Below are 20422 nucleotides of genomic sequence, written 5' to 3' on the forward strand. Positions count from 1 at the left end.
GGCGGGCGCAGAGGACGGCGGAACCGGCCGGACACGGACAGCTCCTTGGCTCCCTCCCTCGGCTCATCCCCGCCACCCCACTTCCCTCCTCCCCGCGCTGCGAGCAGCATCCTCTGCAGACCCTCGGTCCTCGCGCCCGGGGTCGTCCCGCTCCTGCGGCTCGGCGTGGTCGCCTCGCCTCGCCCGCCACCCCGGCAACTTTCTCCGCCTGAGCCCGCGGGTTGGGGGCTGCCGTGCCCGAGGCTAACTGGGGGCAGCCTCTGGAGAAGGGCTTCGGAGTCCCGGAAACGCCCGCCACCCGCAGCCTGCCCTCGGCGGGCCTGCCGTCGGATCTCGGCACCCTCTCCTCCCCTCTCCCCGAACCATGACCGAGATGAGCGAGAAGGAGAACGAACCGGATGACGCGGCCACTCAAAGTCCCCCAGGGACCGTCTCTGCCCTCCAGGAAACCAAGGTAACTTGGGGGGCGAGAGGCCTGTCCCCGCCCCGTGCGCCCCGGACCCGGGCGCCCTCTTCCTGGCGGGGTCCTCCTGTGGGCCCGGGCGTCCTAGGGTCGCGGTCGCGAGGCCGGCGTGACCACTGAGGCTCTGCGCCGCTCCCGGGGGGAGGAGTGGGTTGGCGACGAAGGGCCACGAAGACCCCCCAATCACACCAGCACCGCACGCCCGCGCGCGCCATCACGACCTTCCGGGGAGGCGGCCACTGGTCTTCGTTGGAGAGATGGGCGCAGCGAGGCCGGAGGGCGCGCGTGGAGCGGTGCGGGCGGGGTACGCGCCCGGCTGTGCGTGCGAGGCGCACCCTCCAGCGGCCGCCGGGTCCCAGTCCCGGGCTCGGTCCGCGCCTCTGTCCTCGCTGGTGTCTCTGAATTTGTCTCTACAACCTGCGCGTCTGTGTCTTGGTGTCTCTCTGTGTGCGTCTCTCCCCGTCTCTCCTGGCGCCTCCTGGTGTTTATCTCCGCGTCTCAGCGTGTCCCTCCCTGCCCCTCCGCAGTCCTGCATTCCCCGCTCCTAGCCCGGTTGGGCTCGGGGAAGCGAGGCCGCGGCCGGGGGTGCGCAGCTGCGGAGTCCGCGCGGGGGCCTGCGGCAGCGCCAGCCGTCGGTCACCGGCGGGGACGGGGGCCTGCGGTTGTGGCTCCGGACCAGAAAGACAGGCAGCCCCACTCCCCACCACGGGAGCGGGACCAGGGGAGGGGGAGCGGGTAGAAGCAGAAAGAGAAGTAATTGTAATTAATGAATGTCATCATTAACCCTAAGTATGGATGATTGTTACTCCTGCGGGAGTCACCGTGAATAAATTACTCCCCGCGAAGGCGGGCGGAGCCCAGACTCCTGGCGCTGAAAGTAGCGGGGGGGAGGCCGCCGCTCACACTCAGCACTCCCCTCACCTCTAATCCGTCTGCTCCCTTCCCAAGTTCTAGGTGCTGGCGACTGGCCCGAGAGAAGTTCTGTTTCTGCGGGAGTAACCTGAGCGGGTCTGGGGATGGGGCAGAAAGGGCTGTGCCAAGGGCGCGCCCTGCCCCCTCCCAGACTTCAGGCCAAGACCTCCTCCCTCCCCCTTTCCCCGGTATTTTGTTCCCATCCTGCTCCTGTTCTCCATAGGCGAAAGGGGACAGTGAGGACCAGAAATGATGGGAGCCTGGGCTCTGGAGGCATGGCTCGCTCTCTGGGCTTCTTCCCACTGTCCCCCTTCCTCCTTCTTCCATCTTGACCATCCCGCAGGAGCTGAGGTTAATTCAAGGTCAAGGTCATCAAGGGAGTGATCGGGAGGAGGAGGCTGTAGGGTCAGGGTGGACTCTGGCAGAGGCACCCCAGGGAGCCCCCATCCTACAACAGGGGACCCAGCGGGTCTCCATGTTCAAGTCTTCACATGCACACCTGACCCTCTCTTGCCCCCTTCTAAAAATGAGACTTTGGTCTGTCAGGCCACAGCCGACTCCCCTTTAGAGAGCCAAGTCTCAGTCTCTCCTGGGAAAGGACTAAGATGTTTGGGTGGGAGGATATTGCTTGGAATATTTGTGACAACTTCTGTCAAGCAGAGGGTCTGGGAGCTGAACCTCACCTAAGTCCAATGCCCCTGACCTCGTTTGCCCTCTAGTCACCCTGGGAAGACATACACAGTCCCCCTGCTTGCCTCCAGGGCACTGGGGGCCTTCCCAGGCCCTGCTCTGTTTCCCACACGGAGGCCTGTCCTCTCCAGCCCCCTCTGTGGGAGCTCTGGAAGGTGGGCAGGAGTGCGGGGTAGTGCTGCCTCAGTACTCCAGGAAGCTGCCTGCTCAGCTGTGTGGGGAGGGGCAGTCAAGGCCTGCAGATCGGCACCTCTTCCCAGGTCAGGACCCTCCAATGTTGTCACCTCTGGGTCTGAGCTTGGAGATCCAAGGACCAGGGGAGGGGAGGGATTACACCTCTGATCGGGCCCCTCTGTGCCAGGCCAGCTGGAGCCCTGACCCTCCGCCCCTCCCATATACATCACACTTGTGAAGGATTCTGCACTAACACAGACTGGGCTGTGGGTCAGGTTGGGGGTATTCAGCAGGGCAGAGGTGGGCAGAGAGAGAACTCAGGACCCCTGATAGCCTTCTGCCATCCCACACCTCAGCCTGGCCCAGAGAAGCTCCTGTCTCCAGACTGTGTGGGTGGAGGAGATGGAAGACAGTGCGGTTGGGTGCTGCCTACCCAGCTCAGTGTGAGGCAGGTACAACAGAGGGGGCCAGTGCCCATTAGGCAGTGATGCCAACATTCCAGCCTTATTCATCAGTGTTGTTGCCCCCTGGGAATCACTGGCCAGCCTCCTGCTTGCCCCCAGGCTGAATCAGCCCTGCACCCAAGCCACTCAACAACCCTCCTAGCGAGTCCTCCTCTCTTGGTCTCCATTCCTTCTTACCACATAGGGCCTGCCCATCACCCTTTGTTGCCACCCCTGGGAGGACCACCCCATGCCATCTCTGCTCTGAGTCAGCTTGCACCACGTCCGCCACCACCCACTGCCAGATGCCTCATGCCCTTTCAGGAGATGCTGTGGGGAATTGAGGAAATAAAGGGCCGTCCAGAGTATGGGGAGGTGGGGAGGAAACAGGCAGGCCCGGCCCTGTCTCTGGGAGGGGGTTCAGAAGAACAGGCTCGGTGGTCCAGGCTCCAAGCTGGACAAACTCTGGGTGCATTGGGAGGGAAGAGTGACCAGGCAGGCCCACTTGCCAAGGTACATGTCAGCTTCTCCCCATGCCAGAGAATGGGTCCCAGGGAAGTGAGGGCACCAAAAATATAGTGGGGGGAAGAGGTGGGAAAAGGTCCTCTCCAGGAATGAGGAGGCCCAGGAGCAGGAATACCTGGCCTGGCTAAGCCAAAATGTGGTTTGGGTAGCCAAGCCAGACGTCTCGAGTGGGCAGGCATCAAGTCATTTGGCAGAGATGCCCCAACCCAGACCTGTAGCCACAGTCTGACATTTGCCAGCCACCCCAGGTGGCATGTCATTCCTTCCCGCTTCTCCACTGCCCCCCCCCCGGGATCTGGGGCTCACAGCCAAGCCAGGGAATCGGCCAGCAGAGTCGGGGCTGCCCTGGTACCCTGGAACATTCTGTTCCAGAGGCCTCTGGTACCCAGCAGAGGTGGCTCTTGGCACTGAGACCAGGGGGCACCAGGAAAGGATACAGCCTGAAGGGTGGGGAGACTTGGAACCTCCTCCAATGATGATTACTATGGAAACAAGGGCCTGGGGATGGGGGGAACATGATAGATGATGTCTTCAAATATTTGAAGGGCTGAAGTGTATGAGAGGGAGTAGCCCTTTCTGGAGCCAAGGGAGGAACAGGGCTGATAGGCGAAAATCCCCGGGAGGCAGGTTTCAGCTCTATATAGGGAAGCACTTTCCAGCGATTGGAGCTGCCCAAAGATGGAATGACTGTCCCAAGAGAATACTTGCTTCTCATCACAAGAGGTGACCAACTCTTGAGAGGGGACGTGGCCAGGGTATCTCAGGGTGATAAGTTGGGGTCTGCTCTAGGTGACCAGTCTTCCAGGTCCCTTCTCACCCTAAACTCTGATTGACCTGGTGGACAAGCTCCTGGCACAGCTGAGAGGCGAGGGTGAGGGCCCAGGCAGGGCCCAGTGCAGCAGGATGCTCCTGGTGCTTTGGGCTCAGCAGCCGGAGCTGCTGGTTCAAGTCCTGGCTCTGCTGTTTACCAGCTGAGGACTCCTGGGTAGGTAATTTAACCCTTATGAGCCTCAGTTCCTCATCTGAAAAGTGGGACAGTAATTATCACTACCTCCAAGGGCAGCATCAGGATTAATGAGATGCTGCATATAAAGTGCTAGCTCAATTTCAGTGTTCTGACCACTCAGAGATGTAGAGCCCCTCAGAGATGTAAGTTTCTGGGGATATTTGGACCTAGAGCCTTGTATTGCTTAGAGAGTGTCTCGTCTTGGCCGGCGCAGTGGCTCATGCCTGTAATCCCAGCACTTTGGGAGGCCGAGGTGGGTGGATCACGAGGTCAGGAGTTCGAGACCAGCCTGGCCAATATGGTGAAACCCCATCTCTACTAATAAAAATACAAAAAATTAGCCGGGTGTGGTGACAGGCGCCTGTAATCCCAGTTACTTGGGAGGCTGAGGCAGGAGAATCGCTTGAACATGGGAAGTGGAGGTTACAGTGAGCCGAAACTGCGCCACTGCACTCCAGTGTAGGCAACAGAGCGAGACTCCATCTCAAAAAAATAAAAAAAATAGAGAGAGTATCTAGTCTTCCCGGCCTGGCACAGTGGCTCACGCCTGTAATCCCAGCACTTTGGGAGGCCAAGGTGGGCAGATCACGTGAGGTCAGGAGTTTGAGACCAGCCTGGCCAACATGGTGAAACCCATCTCTACTAAAAATAAAAAATTAGTTGGGTATGGCAGCACGCGCCTGTAGTCCCAACTACTGGGGAGGCTGAGGCAAGAGAATGGCTTGAACCCGGGAGGCGGAGTTTGCAGTGAGCGGAGATCATACCATTGCACTCCAGCCTGTGTGACAGAGTGAGACTCCATCCAAAAAAAAAAAAAGAGTATCTAGTCTTCCCTCTTGGATGTGGGGAAACTGAGGCTCAGAGAGAAGAAGTGAGGTGATTTTCCTTCAGGTAGCAGGTTTAGTTTTGCCCCCAGCCCCAGCACATCCTCCAGCGACCCTGTGTGCTACGTGCCTGAGGTCCCTGGACAGAACAGTGGATGGTTCACCTGCCTCTAGGGGCCCATCTGAGCCCCCAGAGCCACACTCAGCCCTGGCTGGCCCAGAGCCTGACCTGGGCTGGGTTTTGTGTTCTCATTAATTGTCTCTCCAGCCTTCCACCTCTGCTCCAAGGCCCAGGCATCTGGGGCCTGGAGCCTTACTTCTCATAGATACACAAAGAAGCCCACAGTGCTATCCAGGAAGCTGGGTTTGGAAGGCATTGAGCACTTCAGTGTGCCAGACACCCCAGGACTTTGGCCTCCCAGCTGGCACACCAGAGCCTGCCTTGTGCCCAAACATCCCCTCTGCTTCCCCCTCTGTCTTGCTGCCTGCTGGCCTCCCGGAGGCTGGAGGGGCCACCACTTCCATCCCCTTGGCAGGGTGGCCAGGCAGGCAGCCATGGCACACAGGCTGCCCAGCGTGCCAGCTGGGAACCCTGGCCAAGTCCCTCTGCCTGGAGCCAGGCTGCTGGCCCCTGTTTCTGTCTCTGGTAGAAAGGAGTGGGCAGGCGTAAGGCGGCCCTCAACGGGAAGGGAGACAGACAGCCAAGGCTCTGGGTCAAGAGGTTTCCAGACCTCTCTCTGGGAAGGTTCAGTAGGGTGTGTTTGAGTGAGAGGTGGAGATAGCTCTGGCCTCACTGCAGAATCGACCCTGCCCTCCAGAACGTAGGGTCCATGGAGAGTCCAGCAGCTGCCTTATGTATTCACCAAAGGCCGCTGACTGAGCACCTACTATGTGCTGAGAGCCTACGTGGGGATTTGAAGCCAGCAACTGTGCCCATCCTCAAGGGGTTCACAATCTCCTGGCGGAGTGAGAAAAATAACAAGCATCACCTGAGCGGAGGCTGTGGTGGACGTTGGGCCGGATGCAGCGGACACCAGAGGAGGGAGTGGGTCATGAGACAGAATTCCTGCAGAAGACAGTTTCCCGGAAGAGGAAGGGCCAGTGGAAGCACATTGGCAGGATAAAGAGGGTATGGACTGAGTGAGGCAGAGAAGAGGACAAACATGTCAGAAGCTCAGAGGCATAAAAGCATGGATGAGTTCGAGAATCCTCATTTCTGGGCTGTAAAGGCACAGGTTGGAAGGATAGGTTTGGCTACGTTGCAAGGAGAGCCTCACGGCTGGGGCGAGAGCCTTGGACGCTGTCCTGAGGAGCCAGGAAGGCTTTTTAGCAGGGTCAGGCATCACCCCGCAACAGCCGTATGGAGGGCAGGTGGAAGCAGGGGGCGGGAGGGGAGGCTGTGGCCTTGAAGCAGGCTGGGGCATAAGGGCCTGAATGAAGGGCTGTGAGGTGATGAATCGATGGGAGGGGAGGGCTAGGGAGACGTTCTGGGGGGAGAATCAGTCCCAAGGATGAGGGTCTGGGTCGACCACTCCTCAACCCCCACCAGCCTGTTCGAGAACACAGGTGGATACTACGTTGCCCAGGCTGGTCTCCAACTCCTTGGCTCAAGCGGTTCCCTCCGGCCTCAGCCTCCCAGAGTGCTGGATTATAGGCAGGAGCCACCACACCGCGCCTATTTTTTTTTTTTTAACTTGAGTAAATGGTACACCCATGCAACAAAATACTTTGTAGCCATAAAAAAGAATGGTGAATCTATTTATGTATGGGTATGGAATGATTTCCAAGATTTACTGTTTATGAAAAAAACCAAGGCACAGGAAATATAGTATACTACCATTTCTTCAAGGAAAAATGGAACTAAACCTCTTAAACTTGTTTCTATCCAATTTCACATAAAAGTCTATATTTCTTTTGAAAAATTAGAAAACTTGGCAACACTGGGCTGGCCTTGTAGACAAGCCTTAATTGGCTTGAGGAGGTCTGCAGTTACTCCCTGGCCATCCAGTTTGCCACAGTCCCCACCACTCTTGATTGCCCGGCCAGAACTCCTTTCTCCGCGGAGGTCACCCACCTGGCTCTTGTGGCACCTGAGATTGCGAAGCATTGTCAGGACCTGGGAAGCCTCCCTCTTGCTGTTTCATTTCGCTCTGGCCCTTAGGCCCCATGCTGCTGCTGCTGCCGCCCCTACCTCCAGAGACACCCTGAGGGGAAGCCCACCGTGGCCAGCCCCCTCTAGGCGCCCACTCACAGCTCCCTCTTCTTCTCAGCTCCAGCGATTCAAGCGTTCCCTCTCCCTCAAGACCATCCTCCGAAGTAAGAGCGTGGAGAACTTCTTCCTTCGCTCGGGCTCTGAGCTCAAGTGCCCCACCGAGGTGCTGCTGACGCCCCCAACCCCACTGCCCCCTCCCTCCCCACCACCCACAGCCTCGGACAGGGGCCTGCCCACCCCATCCCCCTCCCCATGCCCAGTCCCACGCCCCCTGGCAGCGCTCAAACCAGTGAGGCTGCACAGCTTCCAGGAACATGTCTTCAAGCGAGCCAGCCCTTGTGAGCTGTGCCATCAGCTCATTGTCGGTAGGTGCCTGGGCACTGAGGCGGCCGAGGGGAGGGGATGGCGTGGGTGCTGGGGAGTGGGCCCATGTTGCTGCCCAATATATTATTGGGTTCTTGCTGTTCAGGGGCCCCAATACTAACTGTGCCTCTTTTTTTTTTTTTTTTTTGGAGACAGAGTCTTGCTCTGTCTCCCAGGCTGGAGTGCAGTAACACGATCTTGGTTCACTGCAACCTCCACCTCCCTGGTTCAAGGGATCCTCCTGCCTCAGCTTCTGGAGTAGCTGGGACTACAGGCCCATACTACCATGCCCAGCTAATTTGAAATTTTATTTGTAGAGATAGGGTTGTGCCATGTTGCTCAGGCTGGTCAAACCCTGGGCTCAAGCAATCCACCCGCCTCAGCCTCCCAAAGTGCTGGGATTACAGGCGTGAGCCATTGCACCCACTCCTAACTGTGCCTCTTACCCCAGGCAGAGAAAGGAGCACCACCAGGTGTGGCGGTATACTCAGTGTCACTGCTGCATTTACTAATGACTCTGGCTTCCGTGCTCCCTCATACTCTAACTGTGTGAGGGGTAGGTGCTGAGCCTCAATGCTGGCACGAGAATGCCCAACCCTTGCTCTCCTCATGCCATAATGTGCCCCTCCTTTGCCCTTTGCCCATGGGGTATCCTCAATTGTTGAACCCAAATTTATCCTAGGAAACTCCAAGCAGGGCTTGCGATGTAAGACGTGCAAAGTCAGCGTCCACCTCTGGTGCTCTGAGGAGATCTCCCACCAGCAATGCCCAGGGAAGACGGTGAGCGGGGACCCAAGCAGAGATGGCCAACTGAGTGCTGCCAGTACTGTCACATGGGGGAATGAGTCTCCCTCGGGGCTGCTCCTTCCTGTGGGGTGGGCCCTGGGCTTGGGAAGGACCAAGTTCTCCATGGGGCATGACCTCCTCAAACCTTCTGTGACCTCTCTTGCCATAGTCCACCTCCTTCCGCCGCAACTTCAGCTCCCCTCTCCTGGTGCATGAGCCGCCACCAGCCTGTGCCACAAGCAAAGAGTCCCCACCCACTGGTGAGTGCCACTGTCACTGCCCTGGCCGCTGTCCCTGCTCCCACTGAGGTGTGACGAAAAATCAACATCCCTGATCATCCTGGCCAACATGGTGAAACCCCATCTCTACTAAAAATACAAAAAATTAGCTGGGCGGGGTGGTGGGCATCTGTGGTCCCAGCTACTCGGGAGGCTGAGGCAGGAGAATTGCTTGAACCCAGGAGGTGGAGGTTGCAGTGAGCCAAGATTACGCCACTGCACTCCAGCCTGGGCTACAGAGCGAGACTCCATCTTAAAAAAAAAAAAAAAAGAAATAAACATTTCTGAGATGGGTACGTGAGTCACGTTGGCACAGACAGTTCTTGGCTCTCCTACCATTTCCCTTCTCTGGATTCTCCTGTCCTGAATTTGGGGTTCATTCATTCATTTAGTCATCATTCCTTCAACAAGCACTTCATTAAGCATGTACTAAATGCCAGGCACAGTGCTAGACTCTGAGACACAGTAGTGAAGAAGGTGGAATTTATTGTCTAGTAAAGGAGATAGGACTGAAACGGACAGTCATGCAAATCATCAATCAATCACCATCAGTATGAGTGCCTTAAGTGGGGAAGATAGGGAATAGAGCATAGAATGTGTGCTGACAACTGGGTGTGGTGGCTCGTTCCTGTAATCCCAGCTACTTGGGAGGCTGAGGCAGGAGGATTGCTTGAGCCCAGGAGTTGCAGTCCAGCCTAGGCAACATGGTGAGACCCTGTCTCTAAATTAAGAGAAAATAAAAAGCTCGCTGTCTTCATCTGCAAAATCAGGGAAGACTTCCCAGAAATGTGAAGGATGAGGCACGAGGGGTTCATCCATTTAGGATCTGGAAAGACTGGTGTGGGGTAGAAGGAAGCCTGAGAAAGGAAGGACAGGGAGTTAAAGAAAGGGCAAAGTGCAGAGCATGGTGGCTCACACCTGTAATCCCAGCACTTTGGGAGTCCGAGGTGGGCGGATCACAATGTCAGGAGTTTGAGACCAGCCTGACCAACATGGTGAAACCCCGTCTCTACTAAAAATACAAAAATTAGCTGGGCATGGTGGCATGCACCTGTAATCCCAGCTACTCAGGAGACTGAGGCAGGAGAATCACTTGAACTCGGGAGACGGAGGCTGCAGTGAGTGGAGATCGCGCCACTGCACTCCAGCCAGGGCAATAGAGTGAGACTGTGTCTCAAAAAAAAAAAAGGAAAGAAAGAAAAAGAAAAACAGAAAGGGCAAAGTGGCTGGGGCTGAGGGAGGATGATGGAGCGGGGCTATAAAGAGACCATGGGTACAACTGGGCACGGTGGCTCAGGCTTGTAATCTCAGTACTTTGGGAGGCCAAGGAGGACGGATCACTTGAGGTCAGGAGTTCAAGGCTAGCCTGGCAAACATGGTGAACCCCATCTCTACTAAAAATGCAAAAAAAAATTAGCTGGGGGTGGTGGCAGGCGCCTGTAATCCCAGCTGAGGCAGGAGAATTGCTTGAACCTGGGAGGCGGAGGTTGCAGTGAGCCGAGATCGTCCCATTGCACTCCAGCCTGGGCAGCAGAGTGAGACTCCATCTCAAAAAAAAAAAAAAGAGACCATGGGTATGAGGCTTCGGGGTCCATTTTAGGGTAGTCTTTTGGACTTTCTTCTAAAGGCAATTTGTGTGTTTCTACAAAAGTGTTCCGGCTGCTGTGTGGATTGGCAGGGCTGGAGTGGAAGCAGGGAGACCAGTTGAAAGGCCACAACAGTTGCCGAGAGAGTGTGGTAATGTCAATGAGACTGCTAGCAGTGGCGATGGAGACATGTGGACAGGTTGTAGGGATGCTGCGAGGGAGGACTAGGCAGTGGAGTGGCTATAGGCAGTGAGGACAGCGAGGAGTCAAGGATGCTCCAGGTTTCTGCATGGGCACCATGGGAGGACCCGGAGCCATCTCTGGGAAGAGGAAGACCTGGGAGGGACAGGTGAGGGGGCAGCTGGGGAGCTCAGCCTGGGGCGTGCTGAGCCAGGACTAGAGATGCAGGGCTTCAGGGCAGAGCCAGGCCTTGAGGGTGGATGTTCCGCAGGGGCCAGTGGGAAGGTGGACCCTGTCTATGAGACCCTGCGCTATGGCACCTCCCTGGCACTGATGAACCGCTCCAGTTTCAGCAGCACCTCTGAGTCCCCGACAAGGAGCCTGGTATGGTGGGCAAAAAGGGGGGTCTTTTGTGGAGGAGTGTCTGAGCATGACAGCGGGCTTGGGGGCTGAGCCCTCTCCTCTCTCTGTCCCTAGAGTGAGCGGGATGAGCTGACCGAGGATGGGGAAGGCAGCATCCGCAGCTCTGAGGAGGGGCATGGTGACAGTGGTGAGTGGCAGTGGGTACCAGGGGCAGGAATGGCGTACAATGGAGGGTGCTCCCTGCTGCCTCTCACCCTCTCCGTCTCCCGCCCCTAGCATCTCCAGTATTCACAGCCCCAGCAGAGAGTGAAGGGCCAGGACCAGAGGAGAAGAGTCCTGGACAGCAGGTGAGCCTGTACGGGCACTGGCCTGGAAGGCCAGGGTGGGAAGTGGGTGTAATTTCTACTTGTCATTGATTCATAGGAGGGCAAGAGCATGGTGTGTGGGGATTCACTGCTTCCTTACTTATCCTCAGGGATGGGCAATGCCAGGATGAGAGGGCATAGGAGGCAGGAGGAGTTACCCTCCCACCCCAGCCCACTGCCCATTGCACCCATTTCTGCTGTCCCAAAGGCAGGCAGCCTCAGGGTACAGCAGGCAGAAGGGGGCTCCCCTCTCCATGCCCAGCCCAGTGCCCTTTGGGGTGGGTGAGCATAGCATGTACAAGGGTCTCACTTCTCCCTGCCGTTGACCAAGGACTCACTGTGTCCTCTCGAAGCCCCCAGGGTAGCACACTCAGAGCGAGTGGAGAGTGGGGGGAGTGAGGGTGGTGCTTTCCGGTCACCGACCCTGAGATTCTCCTGCAGCCCCCGAAAGCCGCCATGCGGAAGGATGTGGGGCCCATGTACTCCTATGTCGCACTCTACAAGTTTCTGCCCCAGGAGAACAATGATCTGGCTCTGCAGTAAGTCCCCTTTGTGACCTGGCCCCGCTGGGCAGCTCTGCGCTCCCAGACCTTGGAGCACAGTGTGAGGGGGGCTTTCAGGAACCTTCTCCTTGCATGCTTGAGGCTGCTGAGCCCAAACAGAAGCTGGAGCTGCCCAGGGTCTAAGAGTGACTCATGCTAATCTCGTGTCTCCTGCCCTCTGCCTGGGCTGCCCAGAGAGTGCCTGCTGTACCTGTAGTCACACAATGTCCTCTGAGGGCATCAATAATCCTCTCCCAGTGGGGCACGGTGGCTCACGCCTGTAATCCCAGCACTTTGGGAGGCTGAGGCTGGTAGATCACTTGAGGTCAGGAGATCAAGACCAGCCTGGCCAACATGGTAAAACCCCATCTCTACTAAAAATACAAAAATTAGCCGGGCATGGTGGCAGGTGCCTGTAATCCAGTTACTCGGGAGACTGAGGCAGGAGAATGGCTTGAACCTGGGAGGCGGAGGTTGCAGTGAGCCAAGATCATGCCAGTGCACTCCAGCCTGGGCGACAGAGTGAGACTCTATCTTTAAAAAAAAAAAAAAAAAAAAAATCCTCTCTCCCAGCTGAGGACTGCAGGTCCCCAGGAGGTGCCCAGGGGCTGCTAGGACAGGGAGGGGCACGACTCCCTGCTCCAAATGAGACCCTAGCTCTGTCCTCCCCAGGCCTGGAGATCGGATCATGCTGGTGGATGACTCTAACGAGGACTGGTGGAAGGTGACTTGGCAGGGTGGGGAGTGGAGGGACCCTGGTAGGCACCCCAGCAGCCCCTACCCCCAGTAGGCACTGCCCCCACCTTCTCTCCAGGACCCAAAGACAACCTCTCCTCCAACCACTGGTCCCAGCCAAAACTAGGACCAACCCTTGGGACGTCCTCTCAGTTTTGACTCTCCTTGCCTCAGCCTTGTCCCTCTGCTCACCTCATGCCATTCCTGGCCCAGAAGCCACGTGGGTGGGGGCTGGAATACAGACAGCCCCAGATCTGGAAGATGATGGCATTGGCGCTGAGTGGGAACCGGGTCTTGAGAAAGCAGTGGTGGGCAGCAGGGGTGGGGTGTGGCACAGGTGCTCATTGCCAACCTCATCCCCAGGGCAAGATCGGCGACCGGGTTGGCTTCTTCCCAGCTAATTTTGTGCAGCGAGTGAGGCCAGGCGAGAATGTTTGGCGCTGCTGCCAACCCTTCTCCGGGAACAAGGAACAGGGTTACATGAGCCTCAAGGAGAACCAGGTGAGTGCCTGAGGCCCAGACCAGGCCCTATGGCGGAGGGAGGGAGTGGGTGGGGGAGGCAGGCTGCGGTGTAGGGGCAAATGTTCTCCAGGAGGAGGCTGATCCTGGCAGCTGGGGGGAAAGTGGGTTAGAAAGAAAGCGTTGCAGGGCCCTCCTGCCAGCCCCTGTTGGGGAATTTGGGCTGGTGACCAACAGAGACAGGAGACTGAACGACATTAGAGGGAGCTTGGGTTAGAGCAGGAGCACTGGATTCAGAGTCTAAAGCTCAGGTTTGAATGCTAGCTCTGGCTTTTTGTGTAATTTGAGGCAAGTCCTTTTCCCTCCACCCGCTCTGTGATGGGGGTGAGGCAGGGCCGTACTCCCCAAGGTCAGCCCTGAAGCACTGCTTGGCATCTGCTGATGTCCTGGTGTTGCTGCTGAGGCCTCTACACTTGTGGGATCTGGTCCCATCACTCCAGCAAAGGGCTCTATCCACATCTGACACTGGTCCCATCATCCCCCAGGGTGGGTCCCCTGGGGGCCATGGGCAGGACTCAGGGCCAGGGCTGCAGGCCATGCCAGGCCTCAGCTCCATGTCTTTCTGGCTCAGATCTGTGTGGGCGTGGGCAGAAGCAAGGATGCTGATGGCTTCATCCGTGTCAGCAGTGGCAAGAAGCGGGGCTTGGTGCCAGTTGACGCCCTGACAGAGATCTGAGAGGAGCCAAGGGAACCCAGATGCCACCCTCGCCCATGCCTGGACCTTGCTTCTGGCCAGGAAGGGGATCAGGCCCCCTTGTCCACTCCATACCCTTCCTCCCTCTTTCTCTCTCCTAAGTGCCACTTACTGTGGCTTAGGAGCCTTCTGTACTGAGGAAGATTTTATTTCTTGGGTGGGGTGCCCTGAGTGGGTTGATCCTCTGGGACTTGGCAGGGATGGGGTGGGGTGGGAGGGAATGAGGAAGCTACAGGTAGGTCCACCCATCGCCCAGGCACCCCAGTCCACTTGCCGGGCTGAGTCCAGCCCTGAGGAAGGTTCCTGGGGAATTTCTTTGCTGCTTCTCCCAGCCTTCCCCTGCCAACACACCCTGCGCATGCCTGGCACACCCCTCTCCCCACAGAGCCTCTGCTTGGGTCTATGTGTGTGTGACCGTGCATCTGCTCCTTTGCAAGTGGGGTCTTGGGAGCAGGCCTTTTTGTGTCCTCGGCCCTCCACCCTAGGTGGGGAGGGGACCCAGGGCCATAGGAAGGTCCTGAGTCTACCTCCTGGTCTCCACCTCTGTCATTCCGTCAATTCTCAGGAAAGTTTTGCAGGAATCTCTCCCATTACTTGAAACCTGGGCCGACAGAGGAGGGGAAGGCTGAGGTCCCTGGAAGGTGTGACAAATCAGAGACTGTCCCTTCAAGTAGAAAACCCAAGAGCTGGCCGGGTGTGGAGGCTCACGCCTGTAATCCCAACACTTTGGGAGGCTGAGGTGGGTGGATCACCTGAGGTCAGGAGTTCAAGACCAGTCTGGTCAACATGGTGAAACCCCGTCTCTACTAAAGGTACAAAAATTAGCCAGGCATGATGCGGATCTGCCTGTAATCCCAGCTACTCCAGAGGCTGAGGCAAGAGAGAATCACTTGAACCCAGGAGGCGGAGGTTTCAGTGAGCCGAGATTGCGCCATTGCCCTCCAGCCTGGGCAACAGAGCGAGACTCTGGCTCAAAAAAAAAAAAAAAAAAAAAAAAAGAGAGAAGAAGAAAAGAAAACCCAAGCGCTACCTGGACACACGGAAACCCAACTGAGAACAAAACCCTGGCCCATGCTTGGTCGAAGCAAACCCACTTCACTGTCAGGACCCCTGGTCACACAGGAACCACCCGCCAGGGAAGCCTGTGACTGTCAGTTCCCATCCCAGGCTTTGCCCGGCCGCCCCAGGAGTCCAACCCTCTGGGCTGACCTTTCTCCCGCTTCTCTCCAGGCTCTGCAGGGGACAGGGCAGGTGCTGCAGGAGCCCCTTTGCTGGCTTTATCTGCTCCCTTGTTCTGGACACAGAGCCCTGGGAAAAAGACGGGTGGAAGACAGACAAGGAAGGTGGAATGTTCTATTTGGCCACCAGGAAATGGGGTGGGTGGGCATACACAGAGAGGACCCCTCTCTTAATACAGGCTGCTTTTCTCGGTGCCAACCTCCCTCCCCCAAGCTCAGATCCTCCTCTTATGCCCTTGATTGTGCCAGCCCATGCCACCCCCGTCCTGGGCACAGTTACACCCTCCCATGCAGTGGGAGAGACACAGACCCTCCTACCTAAAGGCCCCTGCCCCACTTCTCCCCCGCAAAGCGGGGTCTCAAGCCACACTGCCCTGTTTGCTGCCATGAGGCCCCCCCAGCAACATCCCAGGGGCGGGCCCAATGCCCACTGTACATGAGGCTGCATGATGGGTCTGGGGCCTTGCTGAGCCCCCAGACACCTAATTAAATGTTTCTTGTCCCAGCCCATCTTCTCTGTGTCTCTCACTGGGACAGAGGAAGGAAAGGGGCAGGGAGGTGGGGAGTGGGGTCTGGGGATACTGAGAGGGACAAGGCTGAGGGTGGAAGGATTCCTCCATCTCTGAAGGAGGGGTGCTGGGCAGGCGGAAACATAGCAGGGGTCCCAGGCCTCATCCCCTTCCTCCAGGAGCCCGAGGAGGGTGGGGTCTGGGGAGAGCCGAAAGGGGACCTGAGGAAAGTGGGAGGAGGTCTGGGGACGCTGGAGGGAAACGGCTTGGGTCTGCAGTCACTTTCCGCCTCCACCTGCACCTGAGTCGCGCGAGGGCGGACACACTCCTGCGCGCCAGGGCCGTCGAGACCGATCTTGCTCACCCAGAGATGCCCTCCGAGACCGGGCGTGCCAGGGGTCTGGGAGGGCTCAGTACCCACCCGAAGTCAGCCTCGCCCCCGCAGTCCCCCAAGCTGGAGGCAGAAACGCTGGCGGCGGGGACAGTCGTGGCCCGTGGGGCCACGGGATGAGTCAGTCGCGCCTGTCATCGGAGCCCAGCACGGAGGGGCCGCACCCCTCCCGCCGCCGCGCCCGCCGCCCACCGCTCTGGCAGAGCTGCCTCCTTCCCCTCCGCCTGCCCAGCCGCGTCATCACCACGGCGAGCACGTCCCGTGCTATTTATAGGCGGAGGGGAGCGGGGCGCGAAGGAGAGGCGGGCTGCGGGGGTGCTGGGGCACTGCTGGCGCTGCCGGGATGCAGAGTGGGGGCTGTCTTTCCTGATGAGCGCCCCCTCCTCCACCGGTTCTGGTTCACAGCCCCCGCCCCCTGAGCAAGGTAGGCCAGGTGGGACCAGACCTTGGGTCCTCTCCTTGAGCTTTCTTTGGGCCCCTTGACCCAGGGAAGGCCCTGGAGGTTGGGGTTGGAGAGAGCCGGGAAAGGAGGGTGGCCCTCTCTCCTAGGATCCCCAGCCGCGGGAGTGGAAGAAGGGGTCATAAGCCCAGTGTGAACGCTTAAAGAGAGGAACTCATAAATAGGCACCTACTGTGCCCAGGGAACCGTGCCAGGAACTTGATGTTACTTAATCCTCTCCAGGATCCCGGGAGGCGAGTGGGGGTGTCCTCCTCTCACAGGGAAGAACTGAGGTACAACCAGGTTAGGTGGCTTATCGAAGCTCACACAGATTATCCAGCTCAATCCTGCCCTCTTTATACATGGGGAAACTGAGACCTGTAGTGGGCTAATGACTTGTCCAAGATCACCCAGCAAATTAGTGATCAAGCCAGTCTTGGAAACTGTGGCTTTTTCTTCTCAGTTCAGCTCTTTCCCTCCCCTGCCCTGGCTTCCTCAATGCCTTAAACCAACAAAATGGAGACAGAGACACCCTGAGACGCTGGGCCAGAGGCTCCAGGGATCAAGAGCCTGAGAGCCTTGCAGCCACGCTTTCTGCACACCCAGCTGTGTGTCTGCCACCAGCCGGCAGCTGGCCTGGACGCCTACCCCACTCCAGCCTATTTGCCGCACTGCTGAGCACAGCAGCTTTTTCGGGTGGCTGAACCCCCTGCAGCATGCTCACAGCCTAGGGCCTGGGAACAGCTGGTGCCCCATTGTAGCCTTTGCCCTCCTCTGTGTCCACTCTGGGGGTGGACGGACCAGCAACACCACTGGCCTGGGGCAAAGGATGCCTAGGAAGCTACTGGTGATGCCATCCCACCATTTTGGCTCTGTTCTCTCTGACCCACATGTGCCCTTCATGCCCCCCCACCCACAGGCTGAGCTTCACCTGGCTTGTACTGACTGTGTGGGATGAAGGTTCCCTGGACTTCGGGGAGATGCAGAAAGAGGAGGGAGTCTGGAGAGATGAATGCTGGAGGTGGAGGGAAGAGAGAATCAGCCTCTCTGTGCAACCCCACCCATTTTGCCAGCACTGCTTCCTTTGGCCCCTTCAACCTTCTTCATCCCCATTCTTACCCCCTGCCCACCCAATGCCTAGGCAGATGGGGGCACCTGCCGAGGAGTGCAAGGAAGGCAGCCTAAGCCTCCCTGTGCTTTGCAGGAAGCCAGCCTAGGTTAGCCCTGCCGTAGCCTCAGAGGCAGCACTGGAAAGAGGCCAGGCCCCTCTGTATTCTCTTCTTCAGCTCACAGCCCTGCAGTAGCAGCTGTGCTCAGTGCCTCTGCTGCACCCCAATCTGAATCACACCCTCCCACGTCGGGAGACTGCAGCCCGGGAATCAGAGTCAGGCGCCAGTGTTCGTGCAGCACTGAGGTTCTGCACACCCCGCTTGTGTCTGCCACCAGCCAGTAGCCAGCCTAGTCCCCCCACCCCCCAGCCTGTTTGCCGCACTGCTGAGCACAGCAGAAGAGTCACTGGCTCCTCTGGGTCTCTGTTTCCTCCTCTAGAAAATCAAGCGTTGGGTTTGCTCAGGAATTCTTTACGTGGTGAGGGTGTGGGTCACAAGCTCCTTGAAAGAGTGTGGAATATTATGATAGGAACACTTGTATGATCTTGAAAGAAAAAACATATATATTTTTTTTCTCTGAGATAGAGTCTCACTCTGTCGCCCAGGCTGGAGTGCAGTGGCTCAATCTCGGCTCACTGCAACCTTTGCCTCTTGGGTTCAAGTGATTCTCCTGCCTCAGCCTCCCAAGTAGCTGGAATTACAGGTGCACCACGCCTGGCTAATTTTTGTATTTTTAGTAGAGCCAGGGTTTCACCATGCTGGTCAGGCTGGTCTCGAACTCTTTTTTTTTTTTTTTTTTTTTGAGACGGAGTCTTATCCTGTCACCAGGCTGGAGTGCAGTGGCACAATCTTGGCTCACTGCAACCTTTGCCTCGTGGGTTCAAGTGATTCTCCTGCCTCAGCCTCCTGAGTAGCTGGGATTACAGGCGCGTGCCACCACGCCCAGCTAATTTTTTTATTTTTAGTAGAGACAGGGTTTCACCATATTGGTCAGGATGGTCTTGATCTCTTGACCTCGTGATCCGCCCACCTTGGCCTCCCAAAGTGCTGGGATTACAGGCGTGAGCCACCGCGCCCGGCCACTGGTCTCGAACTCTTGACCTCAAATTATACACCCGCCTCTGCCTCCCAAAGTGCTGGGATTACGAGCCTGAGCCACCGTGCCCAGCCTACAAATTATTGTTGATATTTTTGTTTTAGAGACAGGGTCTTATTATGTTGCTCAGACTGGGATGCGGTGTCTATTCACAGGCACTGTCATAGCTCACTGTAGCCCCAAACTCCTGGGCTCAAGTAGCCATTCCCTGTCAGCCTCCAGAATAACTGGGACTATAGACTCACACCAACGTGCCTGGCATGACACATCTTTTTTCTTTTTCCATAAGTAAGGAAACAAGAGGACACATCTTTTAATCAGATTTTCCCAAGGCTAAGCAGTTACTTTAGGGGTTCTTTCTGCTTGGGACTCCTGTGGGAGTAGATCCCTCCTAGGCACTGGCCTGGGAAGGGGTTGGAGGCCCACGATGGGAAGAGGCCAACTTCAGGCCGGGGGTGAGGTGAAGAAGTGGGGGAAACCCAAGGCCTTCCAAGAGGTAGGTTCCTACTTCATAACCCATCTCTTTCTCCCACCCCCCAAAATAAACAAAAACAGAACCAGAAAAACAACTCCAGTGAGGCAGCAGCTGACACCTGCATCGACCTGTGAGCGAGTAGCACCATCTCCTGGCCCAGGGTGGAAACCAGCTTCTGTGCTGCAGGCTCTGGAATACTGGGAGGGTCTCATATTGGGTTACCTCATTCTCCTTCCTGTCTTTTTTTTTTTTTTTTTGGTTGGGGGTTGGGGGACAGGGTCTGGCTCTGTCACCAAGGCTGGAGTGCAGTGGTACAATTTTAGCTCACTGCAGCTTCCACCTGTTGGGTTCAGGTGATCCTCCCACCTCAGCCTCCCGAGTAGCTGGGACTACAGGGGCGCACCACCATGCCCAGCTAAATTTTGTATTTTTTGTAGAGATGGGTTTTCGCCATGTTGCCCAGGCAAGTCTCAAACTCCTGGGCTCAAGCAGTTCTCCCATTTGGCCCCTGAAAGTGCTGGTATTACAGGCGTGAGCCACCACACCCAGCTTCTCCTGTCTGTCATCTCTCTACTGCATGGAGGGGTTGGGGGTGGGCAGTCTCCAACAATAACCCGCCTCCTCTGTGCCAGGCCTGGCAAGTAGGTGTCCCACACAACAAGCTGGGAGCTTGGCCAAGACACTTCCCTTCCTAGGCCTGGGCTTCCCCACTTCAAAGGGCAAGAGCTAATAATGGGTAAAACACACGCGGGCTACTCCAGTGACAAGGGTGATCCACAAGTCAGTGTCCTCTCATCCCAGGCTCTGATGCATATGATGGGGGGTCCTCAGGACAATTTTTTTTTTTTTTTTTTTTGAGATGGCGTTTCGCTCTCATTGCCCAGGCTGGAGTGCAATGGTACGCTCAACTCACTGCAACCTCTGCTTCCCAGTTCAAGTGATTCTCCTGCCTCAGCCTCCCAAGTAGCTGGGATTACAGGTATGTGCCACGTCTGGCTAACTGTGTATTTTTAGTAAAGACGGATTTTCCCCACATTGGTTAGGCTGGTCTCCAACTCCCAACCTCAGATTATCTGCCCACCTCAGCCTACCAAAGTACTGGGATTACAGGCCTGAGCCACTGTGCCCAGCCTCCTTGGGACATTTCTTAAGTGTGCACTTCCCTGCCTTCTGCTACCCACGTGCCCATACTGCACAGAAAGGGATGAGGACGCCTGAGGCAGAGCTAAGAGGGGTCTGCTGGCCCTGACACCATAGCCAACCTGCCATTCCCACTCAGATCTTCTCCTTTCTCATCAGCCCATTACATCCCCTGAAAGAGGTAGGGGGTTGGGCACAGTGGCTCACACCAGCACTTTGGGAGGCGGGTGATCACCTGAGGTCAGGAGTTCAAGACCAGCCTGACCAACATGGCAAAATCCCATCTCTACTAAGAAATACAAAAATTAGCCAGGCATGGTGGTCGGTGCCTGTCATCCTAACTACTCAGGAGGCTGGGGCAGGAA

At 57.1% G+C, this 20422-nt stretch overlaps 1 protein-coding gene across 6 annotated transcripts in view; it reads left to right on the plus strand.

Annotated features, from left to right (window-relative positions):
* STAC2 (SH3 and cysteine rich domain 2) overlaps positions 1-15403 on the plus strand; it is a 15482-nt gene extending 79 nt beyond the window's left edge. The window contains exons 1-12 of one of the 6 annotated variants that reach the window (XR_501112.3): positions 1-454; positions 7308-7614; positions 8295-8392; positions 8568-8658; positions 10714-10826; positions 10920-10992; positions 11082-11152; positions 11612-11709; positions 12370-12436; positions 12811-12948; positions 13538-14399; positions 14473-15403. The exon at positions 1-454 is cut by the window's left edge and continues 7 nt beyond it. Coding sequence is in view for 3 of the 6 variants with exons in the window: in XM_008012875.3 (XP_008011066.1) it covers positions 365-454; positions 7308-7614; positions 8295-8392; positions 8568-8658; positions 10714-10826; positions 10920-10992; positions 11082-11152; positions 11612-11709; positions 12370-12436; positions 12811-12948; positions 13538-13642 (1251 nt within the window). In the remaining 3 variants the exon portion in view is untranslated. Of the gene's footprint in view, positions 455-7307; positions 7615-8294; positions 8393-8567; positions 8659-10713; positions 10827-10919; positions 10993-11081; positions 11153-11611; positions 11710-12369; positions 12437-12810; positions 12949-13537 lie in introns of all 6 variants that reach the window. The other 5 variants (XR_012088912.1, XM_008012877.3, XM_008012875.3 and 2 more) reach the window with 5 other exon arrangements.
* The last annotated feature ends 5019 nt before the right edge of the window (positions 15404-20422 follow it).

The sequence above is a fragment of the Chlorocebus sabaeus genome, chromosome 16, assembly GCF_047675955.1.
Source record: "Chlorocebus sabaeus isolate Y175 chromosome 16, mChlSab1.0.hap1, whole genome shotgun sequence".
In the NCBI taxonomy this organism is placed as follows: Eukaryota; Metazoa; Chordata; class Mammalia; order Primates; family Cercopithecidae; genus Chlorocebus; species Chlorocebus sabaeus.